Source organism: Cebidichthys violaceus, unplaced genomic scaffold (assembly GCF_023349555.1).
Source record: "Cebidichthys violaceus isolate CVI_PGR_0920_01 unplaced genomic scaffold, fCebVio1.0.p SCAF_82, whole genome shotgun sequence".
NCBI classification, from domain to species: Eukaryota; Metazoa; Chordata; class Actinopteri; order Perciformes; family Stichaeidae; genus Cebidichthys; species Cebidichthys violaceus.
In genome coordinates, this window is record NW_027176967.1 from 707,300 (window position 1) to 725,701 (window position 18,402).

General features: G+C 39.9%; 4 protein-coding genes across 6 annotated transcripts in view; 3 read left to right on the plus strand and 1 right to left on the minus strand.

The window, feature by feature from the left end:
- LOC137866383 (protein AF-17-like) overlaps positions 1 to 3,245 on the plus strand; it is a 30,227-nt gene extending 26,982 nt beyond the window's left edge. Inside the window, exons 19-20 of the mRNA XM_068702251.1 lie at positions 207 to 410; positions 498 to 3,245. Coding sequence (XP_068558352.1) covers positions 207 to 410; positions 498 to 533 — 240 coding nt within the window. The 3' untranslated portion in view covers positions 534 to 3,245. The remainder of the gene's footprint in view (positions 1 to 206; positions 411 to 497) is intronic.
- A 222-nt stretch (positions 3,246 to 3,467) lies between these two features.
- Positions 3,468 to 6,093, plus strand: LOC137866382 (CDGSH iron-sulfur domain-containing protein 3, mitochondrial-like). Its single transcript, XM_068702250.1, has 3 exons — positions 3,468 to 3,673; positions 3,998 to 4,114; positions 4,952 to 6,093. The coding sequence occupies exons 1-3, from the start codon at positions 3,596 to 3,598 to the stop codon at positions 5,138 to 5,140; spliced, it is 384 nt and encodes a 127-aa protein (XP_068558351.1). The 5' UTR covers positions 3,468 to 3,595; the 3' UTR covers positions 5,141 to 6,093.
- Positions 6,094 to 6,360: 267 nt separating this feature from the next.
- On the plus strand, positions 6,361 to 8,717 carry LOC137866380 (CDGSH iron-sulfur domain-containing protein 3, mitochondrial-like). Its single transcript, XM_068702249.1, has 3 exons — positions 6,361 to 6,647; positions 7,573 to 7,689; positions 7,775 to 8,717. The coding sequence occupies exons 1-3, from the start codon at positions 6,561 to 6,563 to the stop codon at positions 7,958 to 7,960; spliced, it is 390 nt and encodes a 129-aa protein (XP_068558350.1). The 5' UTR covers positions 6,361 to 6,560; the 3' UTR covers positions 7,961 to 8,717.
- Positions 8,718 to 8,921: 204 nt separating this feature from the next.
- On the minus strand, positions 8,922 to 15,580 carry LOC137866379 (polycomb group RING finger protein 2-like). Of its 3 annotated transcripts, none has more exons than XM_068702246.1 (9): positions 15,472 to 15,580; positions 14,703 to 14,830; positions 14,176 to 14,272; positions 14,025 to 14,080; positions 13,801 to 13,930; positions 13,484 to 13,523; positions 13,259 to 13,357; positions 11,396 to 11,476; positions 8,922 to 10,114 (listed from the first exon to the last, which is right to left on the minus strand). In XM_068702246.1, exons 2-9 carry the CDS (start codon positions 14,818 to 14,820, stop codon positions 9,734 to 9,736), a joined length of 1,002 nt encoding a protein of 333 aa, XP_068558347.1. In that variant the 5' UTR covers positions 14,821 to 14,830; positions 15,472 to 15,580; the 3' UTR covers positions 8,922 to 9,733. The 3 variants fall into 3 exon arrangements, with proteins under 3 accessions (XP_068558347.1, XP_068558348.1, XP_068558349.1); XM_068702247.1 differs by having other exon boundaries at positions 14,703 to 15,281; XM_068702248.1 differs by lacking the exon at positions 15,472 to 15,580 and having other exon boundaries at positions 14,703 to 15,464.
- Between the last annotated feature and the right edge of the window lie 2,822 nt (positions 15,581 to 18,402).

Below are 18,402 nucleotides of genomic sequence, written 5' to 3' on the forward strand. Positions count from 1 at the left end.
TGAAGCCAATCAGACACTGTGGACATCTGGTAAACATACAACTACATTTTGGGGCGATGAAACACTTGAAATGCTGCTTTTTAGTAAACAACATTACTAAAGCTTACAGATGGATTAATGTGAATTAATGTTAATGTTAAAACCTTTCCCAGGGTTCCTGAATGTCCCATAAACTGGCTGTTTTCTGTACCTACATCCACCACCAGGAGCAGCAGGTGTTGGTGTGCCAGATGTTGCAGCAGCAGAGACAGAGGGAGCTGCAGCGCCTCACGCTGACGGGAGCACTCACCTCCACCCCAAACTCACCCATGATCACCCAGTCACCCAACCTGCTGTCCTCAGCTACAGCCTCACCCCTACAGGGAGGCAGCCTCTTTGGCCTGCAGGACAATGCACTTCACAAGCCTGGGGTGAGTAGTACTGCAGGACTTCTAATTGTGATCCAATTATATTAAAGTTTTTGAAATTGAAGAACCATTGTGTGATTGTACTTTCAGGCTGCCGGGGAGAAAGGTGGAGACAAGAATGGGTGACGTTTCTTGATTTCACAGGAGCAGCTCAAATGAAGATTATGGGGCATCACAGCCCGCTTGAAGAACGAAGGTCAACTTACATGACTTCTGAACGTGTTTCCTTCTCTGTCATCTTTATCTTACACCCTCTTTTATGAATGTATAACAGGATGGACTTAAACGTCAAGGTGACGTTTTTCGTGTTTTGAAATTCTTTATATCAGAGGTTCTTCTCATAGGTTTTTTTGTGTAGGCAGCTTTCAGAGAGCATAAATACAGTGGTCTCTTCTTAAATTGCACTAATTTGTTATCTAGACCAATGGGGCTGCTTATGAAGGCAGAGCCAGAGTTCCTGCTCATCCCTGCAGGTGCTATGGAGGCTTTTGGGTTGAAGTGTGAACTCGAGGTCGGAGCGTCTCTTTCCTGACTTCTCAAGCACTTGAGCCACAGTTTCCATTCTGTCCGTGAGAATCACAGACGTTTGGCACTTCTTGCAACCTCAACTGTCTTCCTTGATATTGTGTCTTCCCTTTGTGTTCACCCTACCCAAATCTTCATCCAGATCTTCTATATGTTGCAGCCTCTCGCAGGCACTTATTATGTAAAGGATAAATTTACTGTCATTTCTGATGTATGGTTTGTGGCATTTCAACATTAAGCTAGTTATTACCTCAGATGTTTCTGCCACCCAGTTTGCATTGTTAAAATTTTGTGCTGAGTCATTACCGCAATAGCCTTCACTGGATATAAATGCCCACCAAAAATCTTGATGTTAACTCAAAGGTATTGACCCATGTAAATGTAAAATGGCACTAAGCCCACATGTCCAAAATGGCGCCGTGGTCCACTAGAGACTGACCTCAACAAGAATGTTGAGCACCAGATTTTATTCAAAACCACCTAAAGATTTTTATATCTTCCCAGTTGCTATTGAGATTAAGCAGACAAAACCAAACATTTGGAAATTGTAAGTAAGAAATTACTTGTTTTTTTATTTCGTAAACAAGTGTGCACTTTGCATGTTAGTAGCTAACAAAGCAAATTAGCCATCAACTCAGTACCTTTATGAAGGATGCTCTGTACTTACTAGGCCACTAGGAACTGACAGATTTTTGATTTATGTGAATATTTTGCACTCTTCCTCCTCCTGAAGTGTCAGTTGTTTATGTTACTCCCATACATATATATTCCCTTCATGTTCACCAACTAGTTGTTCTTTTAGCAATACTGGATAGATAATGCCTTAATGATGCTAGATTTACAGAGAAAACCATGAGCCCAAAGGCTTATACTTTCTTGTCGTCTTTCTTCTATAGTGTTTTTTATTTTGGGGTACAAGGAGGGGTATATTAGTGAACTGAAAGCACTCTTCCTAAAAACCCATTTATACTTTTGATAGCTAACTGATGAGTGAATAACCGTATAGTGGTAACTGAAGTGTCAAATAATTTTCTATTGTAATTTTTGTGTTCAGATGCAATGTTCTATAGTTGTTTGTGCTTCAGAGAACTGAGAAACAAGGACTTAAGGAGAATCTGACCGTATAGCCTGCACAGCGGTGTCATAGGAGACGGCTGGGGACGGCCGAGATGTAAACCGTTATTAAAGTGCTGTCGCAGCGGTGTGTGATACATAGTGTAGCTGTTATCAGACGGTGAATTGCCGGTGTCGTTACTGTTGACCTTCACTGCAGGGCCGTTTGAGCCCATTTTCATAACTTAAACCAATGTAGAGATAAATGTGTCTTTCCTTTCACTTCACTTTATCATATGATGTCTCTGTTTGGCTCAGTTTTACTAACAAAGGCTACTCGCAAAGTAAGGGATTGTTTTATTTTATTTTCTCCTGTGTTTCTCACTTGTTTGCAATCTTGAACATGATCTCCCTTACATGTGATATCTTGAGTGCTAGATTATTTTGTTAGCGGCTAATGTAATAAAGGAACTTCTAGCAGCTCACTAGTCTGTGATAAATACTGTAGCAATGACAAAAGGAGAATGTTGATTCTGTTGATAAAGACATGAGCCAACGCGTTGACATGACTCCAAGTGGGAGGTCTGCAATTGACCAAGTATGTCCTTATGAGTCACCTCTCAGTTGAGGCAAAGTCCAGACACACGACGTCTAAGAGTTTGACTGAAGAGTGGTGCGAAGGATTTCTGAAGCGGTTTCTTTCTCATGTTGCACTGGGGCGCTTTGGGCCCATTTGTAAATTGTTTTTAGTACCTTTTCAATTCTGTTGGAATAAGAGTTGTATACTTTAATATGTTTGTGTAAAAACACATTCATTCTTTTAAGCTTTGAAGTTTGGGTAACCAAGATAATCCATGTTCTGAATGTCGTACTGTGTATCTTTTATGTATTCTAGCATTTAAGCACCTGGCTCTGAATGAGGTTTGATGAGTTACCTATTGGGATATGAATTGCATGAAATGCAGTGACGTCTCTCAGATGTGTTGCTAAATACCAAGTATAACTATGCATAATTTTGAATGCATTGTTCCCTGAAAAAAAGAAGAAGAAATTAACTGAAATGAGCACTGAATTTTAAAAAAGGACAAGCATGTTGTCATTGTACAGTGTATTTGTTTGAGAGAATTGATCAAAACAAATTTGACATTATTCAGATTAAAAGCCCTGTAAAGTATTTTGATATTTTTGTGTGTAAAATTAAAAGGATGGATTAAGACGACTTTTTTTGTCAATAAATGTATTTTACTGAGTTGTTTTACACTTTCTCTCTGGTATTGAATGACTTACCTGTTTATTAGTTTGTGTACTTGAGTAGAGAGGAAATTTATTTATACCTTTTTAGTTACTAATATTAGAAGAAAATACTCTGTTACAGTAGTTTAAGTTCAGCAGGTATTTTCTTTAAATGTAATGAATGAAAATAAGAAAGAGGGCTGAGGTAGAAATTAGGAAGGAGTGGCTTCAGCAGCTGTTTACAGTCAACCAAGAGGCAGAAGCCATGTTGTAACGTCTCACTGAAGTCCGCCCAAGTTTTGTGAGGCAGCTTTTTGTTAAATCCTGGGGTTTTGACAGGAGTGCAGTATATTACGATTTTGTCACGTGAACTTGAAATGAACACGAGCAGCTTTCTAGTTGCAGTACGGAGAGGATGGACGCAGACCTTCAGACGACCTGTTCCCTCGTCGATGGTGAGCGATCATTGTCTAATGTTACAAACTGAAAGTCTCACTATATGTATTGTTTATTAGCTGTTAGTGGGTCACTTTCCTATAATATTTACTGATGATATTTAGCGGAGTATTTCAGAGTGTTCAGTCATGACAAGAAATCGAATATAGGCTACCTTTTTAATGCCAACACAAAACACGACACCTACTGGTTAAACATTGAGCTGTCCCAAGAACTGTATTCTGAAAAATAAAATATATATATATATGCTCACTAATATGTATCTGTAGTGATTACCAGTTCTCTGTGCTGTGTCACGTGTTCTGATGATTCATTCTGTGCAGGTTCAGCGCTGCTTGCTGTCCACACAGCCTGTCGCTGCAGCCCGGCTGCCCTACAGAGTGAAGGTGTCTGGTGGGAAACGCTATGCCTGGTGTGCTTGTGGACACAGTAAGAAACAGGTGAGTATGTAGGGCGTCTTAGGGTTCAACTTTCAGAAGCACCTGGGCTAAAAGCAGGAAGCTTGTCATGTAGTGTCACAGATCATGTACTGCTGTCTGTTTACATTCCCACACATTTGAAAGAGGCCTTTTGTGAGGCAGTGTGCTGGTGAAGACTTAAATTTCATCTTTTGACTGACTACAATAAAACAAGCTGAGGTCGTTTTTTTTTACATTTTCACACTTCATACATCACTTCAAACTAGTCTGTGTCCAGTAATGTAAAATAGAGGGCCTAACTAGATTAACTTCATTAATATACATATATATTTTAGGCAATTATTAGCTCTTCTCAGATAGAGATAACAGTTTGGATTTAAGAGACCATTTGACTTCATTACCTAGAAATCCTGGTTAATATAACACATAAGATCAGTATGAACAGCCAACAGGGTTGTACGGGAACTGCAGCAGTCATCTACATTCCTGTCAAATTGACAAAAGCAGTAATTTAACCACACAGGTGGGCCTTTTTTCAGGTGTCTATAATCCGTTTTGCTGCTGCCCCCTTCCACATCAGTATGTTGCTTTGCTTCTGTGCTGCTACTCCTGTCTGTTTTCCCAAACTGGGGGCGTACTGGTCGTCATCTGCTCTAGGTAATACACTGACTAGTAACTCATACAACCCCACTTCAAAAAATCTGACCTATCCATTTAAGTAGGGCCCTGTAACTGACGCACCTAAATTACTTAACACTACAATAGAGTAAAACTTCAAAATGGCCACAAGGATACTAAATGAAGTCATTACCTGAGAGATTTTTTACAGTCCTCACACCTTTTTTCTCTTTCTGTCAGCCTTTCTGTGACGGCACTCACAAGTCAAAAGCTCCGAGTATCTCTCCGCTACGCTTCGCCCCTGACAAAGACGGGACGGTCATGCTGTGTGCCTGTAAGCAAACCAAAGGCGCACCATACTGTGACGGCTCACACTTCAGGGTCATCTTCCAGGATTTAGTGATGTCGATGAAAGGTGTCTTTAAATGAACAGCATTCAGAATGTCTGCCCTGGGAGCTCAAAGTGCAGTAAATGTAAGAGAAATAATATAATTTCGTCCTCTTCATACTTGTCAGACTGACATTTTTGTCTGTATGAATTACATTGTTTTTTTTAATATATGATTTTAACACAATGTTGTATAGCCATTAAAACATGCCTGGAAAAAAACGAATGTGTTGTGACGATGACATGCATAAAGTGGTGTGCAAACATTTGGGGACCCTCCCTAAGAAAAATGTTTTTTTAAATGCTTATTTAATTAAGTACTTTAAGTCTAAAGTATCCAGCTGCAGCGGCTGTTCGGTCTGGTGTTCAAATAGGTTATTTATCACAGGTTCCTCTGAACAGTTGTCCAAGGATGTCAGAATCAAGATAGTTCACTTCCACCAACAAGCAGAAGGCTACAAAAAACATTTCAAACTACCTATTTCAACTGTCTGAAACAATATCAGACAACTGGATAACTGGAACAGTTGAAGTCAGGGCAAGATGTGGAAGACCTGCACAGAGGTAAAAATGAGAATGTATCTGTTATGCCGATTGTGTTCATTCAAGGTTAATTTATTGTCATGGTACAAAAGAAAAACACAGATTTTTCTGTCTTTTGCCAGGCGGCAGCAGGATGAACAGGCTGTAGCTGGGTTAGTATTGTCTTTTACTATCATTTGGGTGCAGGCACTTGTTGCCACCAACATCACACTTGCTTGCTCGCATGCTTGCTGGATGGGTGGCAATGATGTCCAATGCTGCCATTGTAAAAGACGTTTTGATGAGAGGTGCTCACATTTTTGCACACCACTGTAGCAAGTATAGTAAGTGTCAGTTATATAAACAGAGCAGTGACAGCTGACTATAATATCTTTGTTTTTTATGTATTGATTTTTAAAGTTATATGTCCCAGAGTTTCTCTATTTTATTCTCTTAAATGTGTTTAATTACAGTATTTGTATTGTGTTGTTATTTGTCACATGTGTGGACACTATCTAAAAAGTATTGGTACATGCCCCTCAAATATAAAACGTAAACTGTACTACAGGTCCCCAAATTCCAAGAGACAAATAAGTACTGAGGAAATTAACTCTGTGTTGTGGTTCTCAACAGTAGCTCTTGCAGGTCCTGCAGTGTTTTGGGACAATAAATCAATTCATTTTAATCTGCGGCTGACCGATATCCGCCTCAGGATTAGTTCAGCTTCGTACACGTGACCCTACAGGAAGTGATTCCTCCAATCACCTTGGTCCGTTTTTAGTCTGTCATATTTAGCACTATTCCCAAAGAATTAGTTTTATTTTTCTTTCTCTTTTCGACCAGGTTAATTATAATTGCTTTACCTTTTCTAGTTCCTGTAGCTGTGACGTAATTGTGACTTTACGTACACGGTTGTTTGAAGTAACTGTCTTTCGAAACATGAACACGTTGGTGACCAAATTAGACCACAAATGGACAAGTTTAACCCTGCGGCAACCTTGGAAAACAGCTATGGCCGGTTACAAGGTAAATTAACCACTAATATTTGCTCACGCCTTATTTTTGGGCTAACGTTCCCAACGTTTCTGCAGTAACGTTCGCTGGGTTGTTAAATCATCTTGTATTGTTTTTACCTAACGTTACTTGTCGACCGACGAAGTATTCTTTATTATTTGTAGACCTGGGTACAATTTTGAGTCACTTAATTGGTACCTGAGACTTAATTTCTACCACAACAAATTTCAGATAGAAACACTGTACGTGGCCCTCCTTTATCAATATTTTCTGACAGGTTTCATTGTAATATATAAAACGCAACACTCATAACCAGCCACCTTGTTAACTACATCTAAGCACTGCACAGCTATTTGTAATCATAGCCTGATTAGACCTTTGTATGTGTGGGCTTGATTGACAACACAATGTTAGTTTTGATACACCTGGCCACAACTTTGACTCTTTATAATATAATAATACACCTTGAGTGTTTTAACCACGCAGGCATCTGTTAAAATACTGCTTAAAGAGCCTGCACAGCCATACAGGTGTATCCACCTCCAGTAAATTAGATTCTTGCTCAGGTAGACGATTACCAAACTTCATTGACAGTTATTAAAGTTTAAGTTGTCCCACCTTAACTGGTGTAACAAAACAGACCAGAGAGTCAGTTAAGCAGAGTCTGTACATGCCGACATAGTCCTGAGAAAAGGTCTAATCAGGCAAGATAAGTGATGGTATGGTATTTAAGGGCTTTAATGCTTAACTCATTATTGAACTTTGACCATTACTCACACAGAGTACTTTTGATAATAAATAATTCAGAGTTAATATGTATTTACTTTTACTTTAGACAACTTTTAAAATGCAGAACATGTAGTTTAAGTGTAGTATTTGCACCCTACAGCATTATCTTTAAACACAACTGAGTACTCTTATGTTCCCCTGTCCACAGGTCCAGCTCTCCACACTTCCTCCAGAACCTGTCGTTCCCTCTAAGAAGCCTTTCAAGGTGGCGCTAGTTGGTGGAAAGCGTTACTCATGGTGCACCTGTGGACACAGCAAGAATCAGGTAAAACCACACTTTGACTCTTTATTTTGCATCGCTCCTGTCTAAAGTCCTGCATATTCCCCTGATCACATCTTTTATCTTTCAGCCTTTCTGCAACGGAGCCCACAAGACCAAAGCCCAAGGCCTGTCCCCGCTACGCTTTGTCCCAGAGAAAGACGCCACAGTTTGGTTGTGTGGTTGCAAGTATTCAAACAACCCACCTTACTGTGATGGCACGCACAAGCAGGACTTCATTGTTTCTGCCACATTACATGAACAAACAGACTCTTGAAGAGGACGCCAGAGATGAATTTGAACTGAGTATTTATGTTGCTGTTGCACATCATTGCACTCTATTAAAGCAGTGCACGTAAACTAATCAAGTGCTTGAATCTTGTTTTGTCAGTATTCCTCTGTGCTTGAGAAGAGAGTGCCAATTGTGGTTAACACCACAGCCAACAACTTTAATTTTCCTTGCTTTGTCTTTTCTGTGGGAGAGACAATGTTGCATTAACAACAGGTATATTATGATCTGTGATATAATAGAGGTTTGTGTACCAAGAGAGATTTTACCACACTGTTTATACTGAGGTGGGAGATCTTCGTTCTATTAAGCCATTGTGGGCAATGTTGCACATAAACGGTACATTTTGTTGTCCATTCACACAGAGAAGATCTGCTAAAATCATGTGTTCAGATTCAGAACAGGCTGCTTGATTAAAACTTACGTAACTTAAATGTTTGTGGTTTGTGCTGATATTTCACCCTGTCTCTCCAACTGTTTCAAACTCATCCTGGTAGGCAGGGGGTTTGGCCTTTTATTGATCACATGACTTATTAAATGTGTCTATCATCTTAAAAGAAGAGAGACCAACTGAATGCCCGACTCACCAAAATATGCAATCTTATTGGTGAAAAAAAGTTGGGAAACAGTAATATGTTTCATGGCACGTTTAGTCTCTCATTTCTGTTCCTTTTGTTTATTACTTAGAAGCTCTGACAGTGGTTTGTTTTGAATGTATAAATCTAAATAAAAAATGTAAAGCATATATTTAAACATCGCCTGTTCTAATGATAATGGAGTGACACTAAGGTCACTCCTTTGCACACACAGGTTATCTCCCTGTGAGAAACAGAAAATAAGCTGTTTATCAAATGTCAAGCAAAGCTTTTTTATAAGCTTCATTCTTGCTACATGCTTTACAACCTATCACATTCAGGGAATCAAACAGGACAGTCACGTCAGAAAAACCTAGTAAGTAAACATTTTTATTGACCTAAAACATGCACATATGGCTGATATAAAAAGTATCATTGTTTGTTGAAAAGAAACAAAAGGAATGTTGAAATTTATGGAACTACAACATACATGGCCAAATATTCAAATCCCTTTTGAGCTCTTCGACTGCCATGAGAGAAAGAACATAGTCTGCTGACGAACATCTTATGAGCGTGGTAGTGCTTGGAACTTTGTAAATATAAATTCCTTCTCCTGTTGGAGAGTACTTGGATTGTGTGATCTGACCTCGACAAAGTGCATCAACAGTTTAATGTAATGTACCTGTGTTACCTGATGAGCAGTTGCTTATAATGGACACTTACACAGCAGTTATTAACATGACTGTTTTTCTCTTTACATCCAACTCCCGCAGTGATGAACACTGCAATGCCTTTTTAGCATTTTGTCCTAAGTGTTGCAGAGCCAAAATCAATGTTGACGCAACTACAGTATGGAAATGAAACAGACCCACTGCATATACAATACAAAACGATTACAATATCTTGTATAAAAGATAAGTTTATACATATGTATGCACACATGCTCACATTTGATACACACTGTACAGTTTGTATGTGTGCACTGTTCTAGTCTAACACACATAAACACACACACATACATACAAGTGTCTATTTGGCTGCACTTTTCAGTCTTTCCTGCTGAAAGATTAAAACTGTAATCTGCCTCCTGTTTTGTCCAGAAGACTCGAGCTTGTCTTTTCTCTCTACTTGGAGAGAAAGAAGGGAGCAATTCAAACACTGTCCTCCCCGCGGCCCTGTATACACATTAGGTCGTCGGAGGCAAACCACTTTTGTCGCCTCCCCTCGCCTCCTCTTTGCCAGCCCCAGAGCTCATGCCATTGACAGTCACCTTCCGAGCACTGGCGCCCTGTTTGGATGCGAGAGTGTGTCGCTGAGTGTTGTTGGTCACAGTGGTACCGTTGGAGCTTTGGATGGTGGGAGAGACGTTGTGGGACGCAGGGCTGGATTGTGAGGAGGCTCGGGGCAGCTGGGCTGTAGCGGGACTGTGGACTTTGTCACTCTGGGAGTCGCTCTCGGATGTTGGGCTGGTGTTGACGCCGTCAGAGTGGCCCTGGGCGGCAGACTGGGGTGGCCTCCTGCGCTTCCGGGTGGGTTTGACGAGATACTGCAGGGGGATGGGTCCAGTCTGCACAGAGGTACACACATCGTTAGGACTGTGGATAGGAGCTCAGGTTTTATTAGTCATCAATAACCTCTATAAACATAAAATGCCTCAGTATATACCCCAGTAAATACCCCAAACGTGAATTTTGAAGCGTTTACGTGTCTTTAAAAAAGGCGGTTACAAACAAGTGGCTAAATATGACTACAAAACTTCATCACGCTGAATACTAGTCCGCCTTTAGCTTTGCGGCGGTGTGGTGGTGTCGTGAAGTCGTGCCGCGTGTTGTAGTTTGTTTCTGGTGTAACGTCAGCTTTTTACTTCTGGAGATTGCATATACGCTTTAAAAAATCATAAAAGTGGTGTTGATTTGTGAAGATTATTTTGCTGAACAAAACATTTAAGTGTCATAAATGTTTGTTTGCCAGAGAGATTATTTGAGAGATAAAAAAAATAAATTAAAAACACATAAATGAGCCACAGTGCTGCACTGGGTGACATGATCCTTCATAACATTAACATGGGCACCGTAAATTATTTTGACTCAATCCCACAAACGCTGTCTTGCTGCCCAAACAAAACACACCACCCGTTTTATGAAATTACTCAGCCTTCTTTTTCCATATATATAAAATATAGTTTGACCAGTTATCAAAGAATCACATATTCAATTAAAATGATTGGGCCTGGATGGAAAGGTTGGAGATTATTTTGGTCATTTCATGGGATTTGTTGACAATAACAAAAACATACCACCAGCCTCATCCTTTAACATACCCGTGTCTAAATATCACAGTTACAAGCTAGAAGCACGTCCATATAAAAAGGAAGTTTATAGCAAATGGTCAAAGAAGATCATGCCATGGCCGCAGATACATTGACTTTAAACATTGACAATAACAGCAGAAATGAAAAAAGCAAAACTTACACTAAAAATGATTTGTTTTCAACAATGTCAGCATAATGAAGGAACAAACTTGTGTTTTAACCCATTGAGACAAATAGTGTTTTAGAATATCTCCCTCTAATACCAAAGACTTCCTTCCATGCATCCATCCGTATGTTCACAAGAATTGATCACATGAACAGCTCCCATTGGCTGCCCGTTATATAATCAATTTAAGAACATATAAAATGTGCAAGAAAACTGTCAGCAGTAATGTCATGGGATTTTTAGTATTTAAACATCCTGGAGACACTGCAAAGAGGGGAATGAAAATTAAATCATGCTAGCTGCAGGAAACAACAGTGAAAGTAGCAATATATTTTTGGTCCACAGTAAAAAATATGAAAGCTGCCACTCACTCGTCTCCACTCGTAAAAGTAGGCAATATCCATTAGTGTGTAGTAGTCCTTCAAGGGCTCGTCTCCGTACAACACCTCCACCTGTAACACACATTTAAAAAACACTTAACACAGTGTGACCAGCAGCAAACAGCCATCTGCCAGATCTTCACTTTAAAATGTTTTGATTTCTTCATTTGGAAGTTTAGAACTACTCTATACAATATAAAGCCTCCATTGAAATCATCATCAACACGGTGCACATAACGGAGCTGTTATCCCGACTTAACTTGAACTAGTGCAATGCCCGTTCAAGGAATGCTTTTGTTCCACTGGCCTTAATTACGTTGGCATAAAAGAAGAAAGGTTATGTGTTCCTACCTCAAGATAACTGGTACTGCCTACTTTGAGTACCCCGTTATTTGAACAGAGGTGTGCCTTATGTTGTCAGCATGTAATAACATCAGCCTCATTTACGGGTAAGCAGCAGAAGACATCTCCAATTATTTTCAGGAACCTGGCGGGCAAGCCGTTTTTTGTCCAGCGCCAATGTTCTTGTAATGTATTCAATACAGTTTGTGAGACAAGTCAAATCACCCGCAAAAGCATTGGTTTAATGTTTGTAAACCGTAAACAAGTCATGGATTCAAATACAACATCAGCAGAGCCTTGTGATTGGTTCGCTGCACGGGAAAGCATCTTTCGTCAGACGGACGTAACCCTGTATGTGCTCATCCACGCAATGTTACTGCGGTCATTCAAAACATAGTCGTACCAGCATTTTCCCTGAAATACTACGACGTCGTGAGGTGGAAAATTGGCGGCACAGATCTACCTGGATATTCATCCCTGATCCCATTCACACATGACCCCATGCAGGAAATGTGCCCGAGCATTTTAGGGACAGACTGCATGTGTGAAAGGGATTTTATTAAATTTTAGCTTTGAACAACAACATCTCTAAAGACTAAAGTGAGCTACAGCGGTTGACTGCTAACAAATGAGTCAATAGGTGCGCCTGTTTTAGGCCTTTGTCGCTTTGACATGCTGCATCAAGAAAAGCACAGTTGTAATTAATGAAGTAATTATATGGATTCAGTTCCAGGGCTTTGCTATTGTGAATGCGGTCTCACTGGGACACTTAATGGAACAGCTCCATCATTGTTAGTCACACCTGTGCTTTTTCTGCTATGACCCATCAAAATCTTTACCTTGAAACATTTAAAAGCAATAATAGGTTGGGTTTTTTTGCAGCTCAATGGTAGTGGAAAGTGCTGTACAACAATGACGTATCATCACCTCACAAAGTTGTTATGGTGACAGATATGAATCAAAATTAGCATTCATTTTGGAGTCTTGCTTGTTTCCATCTTATGAACTAAAGTCCAATGTTTACCCTTTAGCTCTGGTTTTAGTCTCTGCAAACTCCTGAGAAAAATATCTGGCTCTTTAGCTGCCAAGTACTCCACTGTGTTCACCAGCTAGTGGCTAACTTTGTCCTCCGTACAATGCAGGGAAGGTTGTGCTCAATGTTTATCAGAGCTTTGTCACTAAAAACAGCTGCTACAGCTGAAAACAAGGGGAGAGCAGTGAAAGCGAACCAAAACAGTGACATTATGGGCTGAAATTGGTGCAGCTTTAATGATTTTGCAGCAATGCCACTCAGTTTGGGCACATATGATTTGGTCTCTTTAAAAGCTGTTTAATGCATGCAACCGAAATTGACCCACTTTTGTTTTAGTGTTACCGACTGTGATCACATTACTTCAGAGTTAAAATTAATTTTACACAAGGCAATTATACTATTGTGTCGAAAAGCCTGAAATTTGACACACACAATTGATACAGCAAGAGTTGCTGTGTACAGGTAAAGTGTCCATTTACCCGATAGTTGTTGGGAATATCCATCTTGCTTCGGAGGAACTTTGCCAAGTGCATGACGGACATGGCTGCTGGGCACTGCAGGAAGCGTTTACCATTGGACTGAGAACAAAGACAAGAAGAGCAGAGAGGGGAACACATAAATCCAAGCTGATCACCAGAAAATCACATTAAACATGAAGAGTGTAGGCTTCAACTACTGCTTTGACCAACTAAATCAGGCTTTACCTTGTCTCCTTCCAACTCTGAATGCTGCCTCTCATTATTTCTGCAGGGGAATTTTAAATACAAAGAAAAGGTGTTAAATATTAAATCAACAATTATTTCCACACAGAGAGATTCAGAGAGACATACAGCAGGTGTGAATGGAATAGTTTCTTAGTCCTCTCTTATGTCACTACTTATTTCTTAGTTGTATATTGAAGTAGTTATTCTCTATTGTTTGCTTTGTGGATGATCAGATAGTTAAAATGCATTGTTTTTAAATCTGTCTTAAGATTCCACACTGCTGTCTTTTGTAAAAAACTGAGAAGTGATTGACTCACTTGTTCCTCTCATAGAACTGTATGGACAGACTGATGATTTCATCCTCTGCTATGTTAAACGTCTCCACCACTTCCCCCGGTTCCAGCACACGATTCTCTGCGTAGAAGTCCCGCCTCCGTTTCATCTCATCTGGGTTCAGAAATACACGTGTCCATTGGCAAAGAAATGCACCATAAAAACAGTAACTTATGACAAGAGCTGGCTTCAAGAAACACAATCCTACCTTTGAATAACCCCGGTACAAGCTTATAAACAATATCTTGTAGAGTTTTGTCTGCCCTGGAAAAGAAAAGAAATCCCTGTTTATAAGCATGATGCTCCTTGCAGTCAGAAGTATTTTCACAAAACACCCTTCATAAACCATCAAAACTTACCTGATGCTGAGCTGTGGACATGTCTTGTGGACCTGAACGTCACATCGAGGGCAGAACTTATTTGTCTCCAGGAAGGCAACGATGCAAGTTTTACAAACTGTACGGAGAGAGAAAGGACACAGACATATTATAAAACATTGATCTGTACATTGCACAGTGTTCATGGGCACTTTCAATTCAACGTAAAACATTAATGCAAAACTACTGTTGATTCTACATCAGAGGAGACTCTCCATCTCATACACAGTGCCAACATAAAATGTGAATTGTTTCACATGCGGTACATTATTATTGTGCACACAGATGTTCCCTGAAGTAGACTTCTTATAGGCCAAGATTCCAAAAATGAACATTAAGGTGGAGTCACAGTGTGTGACTCAACATCACCTCCTCATGAGCAGGAGCTCTGCTAGATGTGCATACAGTTGTATGGTCTGTGCTAATGTCATGCTAAGGGTTAATGAACACAATTGCATGCATGCATGCATGCATGCATGCATGCAATGCTTTCACTGTGAGGAACTTACAGGAGTGCAGGCACTCTACAATGGTCGTAGCATCAATTAAATAACCAGCGCACAGTGGGCATGTGAGGTGAGGATTCAGATCTGTGATTTTAATCCGGTTGGGCTGCATTTTATCCATCTGGACAGATCTGCGGTGGGAAACAAACAAACATGAGAGGTTCTGGTTACACAGTGGGGCACAAGAGCCTATGTGAATGTGCTTGTTAAGACAATTAGGGATTTCCTCATATGCTCAATGAGTGGCTGCCACAGTGCTCCCCTCAGACAATGTCTGCAGCTCGTCCTTGGGACAGCAGGTTGTGAAACCACAACAAAGAGAGCTCGTGGCCAACGAAATACAACTGCAATGACATGTTGTAACGACGAATAACGTGTGGAGAGCAGGGAGTCGTGCAGCTAAATGCGAGCTGTGTGCTGGTACACAGCAGCCGACTATTGAATCGCCCCTGTAGTGGCCTCATCTTGTGCATCAGCTCTGCCCTTCGACCAGCGGACCAACAAAGAGCGTTTCCATTTCTCCCGGAGCTCCGCCGTCCGACTGGGCACCACAACCAAACACATCCAGAGGCAACACCGACACTGATGGGGGTGCAGAGCCACAGAAAATCACACTGGTACACAAAGCAGCCATCTTAAATTCACTGACAGGGCTGTATCAGGAGGCGAACAAGAGAGACTCAAAATGTGACACCGTGCACTTTGTGTGCGCCTCAGCAAACAGCGGCGCGACGTGCCAGATAAAGAGCGATCGCCGACGCTTCGTTCCTACCTGGTTAGACATAAAAGTTTCCCTCTCCTCCCAACGAGGATCCAGGTAAATTATTTGGACTTGGACAGAATTTGCAGCAGCGCCAGAAAATGGCTTTTTTTCAGCACCGTCAGAGGACTGCCCATTTTGGATCACGTGATATTATTTTGTCGCCTCGTTCACGGGGCATACTGGGTCTCAGGCCCTGCTGACTTTTTACACGTTCATTTACCCTCCCCGACATCGCATTCGTGTTTTTTTATTGTTATTTTACCTTTGTTTATTATTTTTTATTTCAATACGTTGCACATGAGATGGATCAGCCATGCCCTCTGTTGTCTAAATTATAAATGATTTTGTCTGAGAGGCCCTGCAAGGCCTCGTGTCTTGGGGCCCGAGCTATGAGTTGTCCCACAAAGGCGTGTGGAATTTAATTGGAAATGTGTGTCTTGCTCCAATTAAATGTTTTTTTACATTTATTATAAAATATATTATTTTTACGTCATATATACTGATAGAATAAATTATGGGTAAAGCTATAAATCAATGGGTAGTAATAAATAAAATAAAGAATGATACAATTATTTACATGGTAAGAAAAATAATAGATGTATACCCCTGGGAAAAGTTATACATTCCTTATCAAATACATAAATGCTGAAGAATTCTTACTATAATCCAGTGTAAATTTGTATTTCACAAAGTGAAATCTTTTTTTATTTATTTATATCATGTATCAAATTAATGTTTATCCATTTGAATCTGAGATTGACTCCTTTTCCAGCTAACCTTGTAACCAATAAAATCAGCACATATTTACAGACAGATAGGACAGAAAAAATATATAACTACAGGGCAGCCTACTGACTAACAATACTAACTGACTACTGACTAACAGTACAGACTAACAGTTTGGAGAGTCAGTATACCCTTTGGTAACATGCAGAGAACATCAAAGCTTTTGTGACAACCCTGGGGTCAGCTTACAACAAAAAATACTGTGAGTGATGTAAACATAGTGTATTAAGATCAAATCTTTCGAAATGACTGCACATTTGACAGGGAAAACACAGTGTACAGGGGTACATGATGATCGCATGCTGGAAGCTACAAGGAACAAATACATTGCGTTGTTACAGAATACTTATTTGATAATTAGGAAATGCAAGAAAAAATCGTTTCATTAAGGGAAGAAGAAAAAACATGCTACAGGGAATTTTATTCCTGTGATTTTGGATGGTTTAGTCTTGAGCATAAGGTCTGAAAGAAAGAAATAATTATTACAACTGAGTGCATGTTTTAGTGTAGTTGTACATGTATTAATGTTTTAGTACCCCAGTAATTTAATATTTCTCTTCCATAAAGTTGTGGGACTCAAAAGTGTCAGATTTAAAAAACAATAACTGGTCAAATGTAAAGCAGCTGGAGCCAAAGATCCTGACTTGTAGTCCCGAAAATGGGTCCAGCTCAAAAGACACGGATACTTCCATAATACAACTCAGTATCTGTTCGTAAGGCTCACCCTGCCCTTGTCTTGTTCATGTCCCCTGTTTGTTACGCATAGTCTTTTGAATACATTTGTAATCTCCAAGCTAAAGCTGCGATAACCCTAATGACATCATCAGGTTTATTTTGTCAGACTTGATAGCTCCACACAAATGTAGCACTAACCATGACAAGTAAATTGAGCTTTATATACAAAATTGGTTTCATCATATCATCAAACGATGATTGAACCATTGGCAATACATAGTTAGTGAAGAAAGAAGACTAATCAGACTTTACATTTATTTTTCCAATGTTTCCTCTTTAAAGAATCGTGAGAAAGTTTGTCACTAACACTGTTTTCTTTTCTGCCTTGTTAACTAACTAACTTATTAAATCACCTGGTTTAGTTTTACCCTGAAAATGTCTTGATATCATCATATTGAACCATTTGAAATTTGTGCAATTCTGCAGAATATTGCTGACAATGCAGTGCATCAGTGAATGTACCTATGGCTTCTATACAGTGTTGTCAGACCAGAACCTGTGGTGGGTGGCCATGGGGAAATACATTGTGTCCCACATCTTTCTGCAACTTTTGTGTTTAGTTTTTTTTACGTAAATTAAGACATCTCGCTGAAATTAGAATAATGTCACACGTATATTTCTCATTGATTTGTATGTGAAACTGTGAGGGGTTCCTGTTAACCATCAGGCGACCTGATGAGGAATTTCAGCTAATTTGCCAACAGTTTTAACCAAGGTGACATAATTTATTGTGAGCTGTTATCAAACATAGTGGTAAAATCTTTAACAGCTTAGATGCATGGCCACTACAGATAGAAACAGGAGATCAGCTGTTATCAAGTTGTCTTCAAAGCACTCACACCTCACCTGTCAATCTTTGATCAACCCAAGTTGAATCTATGGTGACTTAGAATCTGACAGGTTACATGTTTCAGTGCAACAGCTGTTACAGCCAGGGACATTCCTACCATTGAGGATACTGGGTTCATGTCTGCTGTATTTATTTATTTTTATCAGGGAGTTTGGGCATTTTAGCAACCTGGGGGAGATTAAGCAACAACATTGGTGAATAAAATCAACACTTGGTGTGTTTACAGTGATATTTAACAGTTTTTTAGACTATTTAAAGCCAGTATTTCCCCACTAAAATGTATTCTTCATGGTGTGTACAGCCAGCATTCACACCCTAACCTTGGTAGTTGACTTGGATTAAAAATAACAGTTAAGTGAATGAATAAATTATGAAAACTCCAACTACGGACATGTATCAAATTGGGGATTTGGACGGACTTGGTCTCAGTATTTTAGTCCTCAATCCTGGCTATACAACTCGATCTACCCTCCAGGTCCTAGTTAAGATTGAGGTGTGGGAACCCCTGTAGTTCTAGCGGCGGCCTGCTGGGCACGCTGTTGACCGTTAAGCGCAACACAGACGCCATC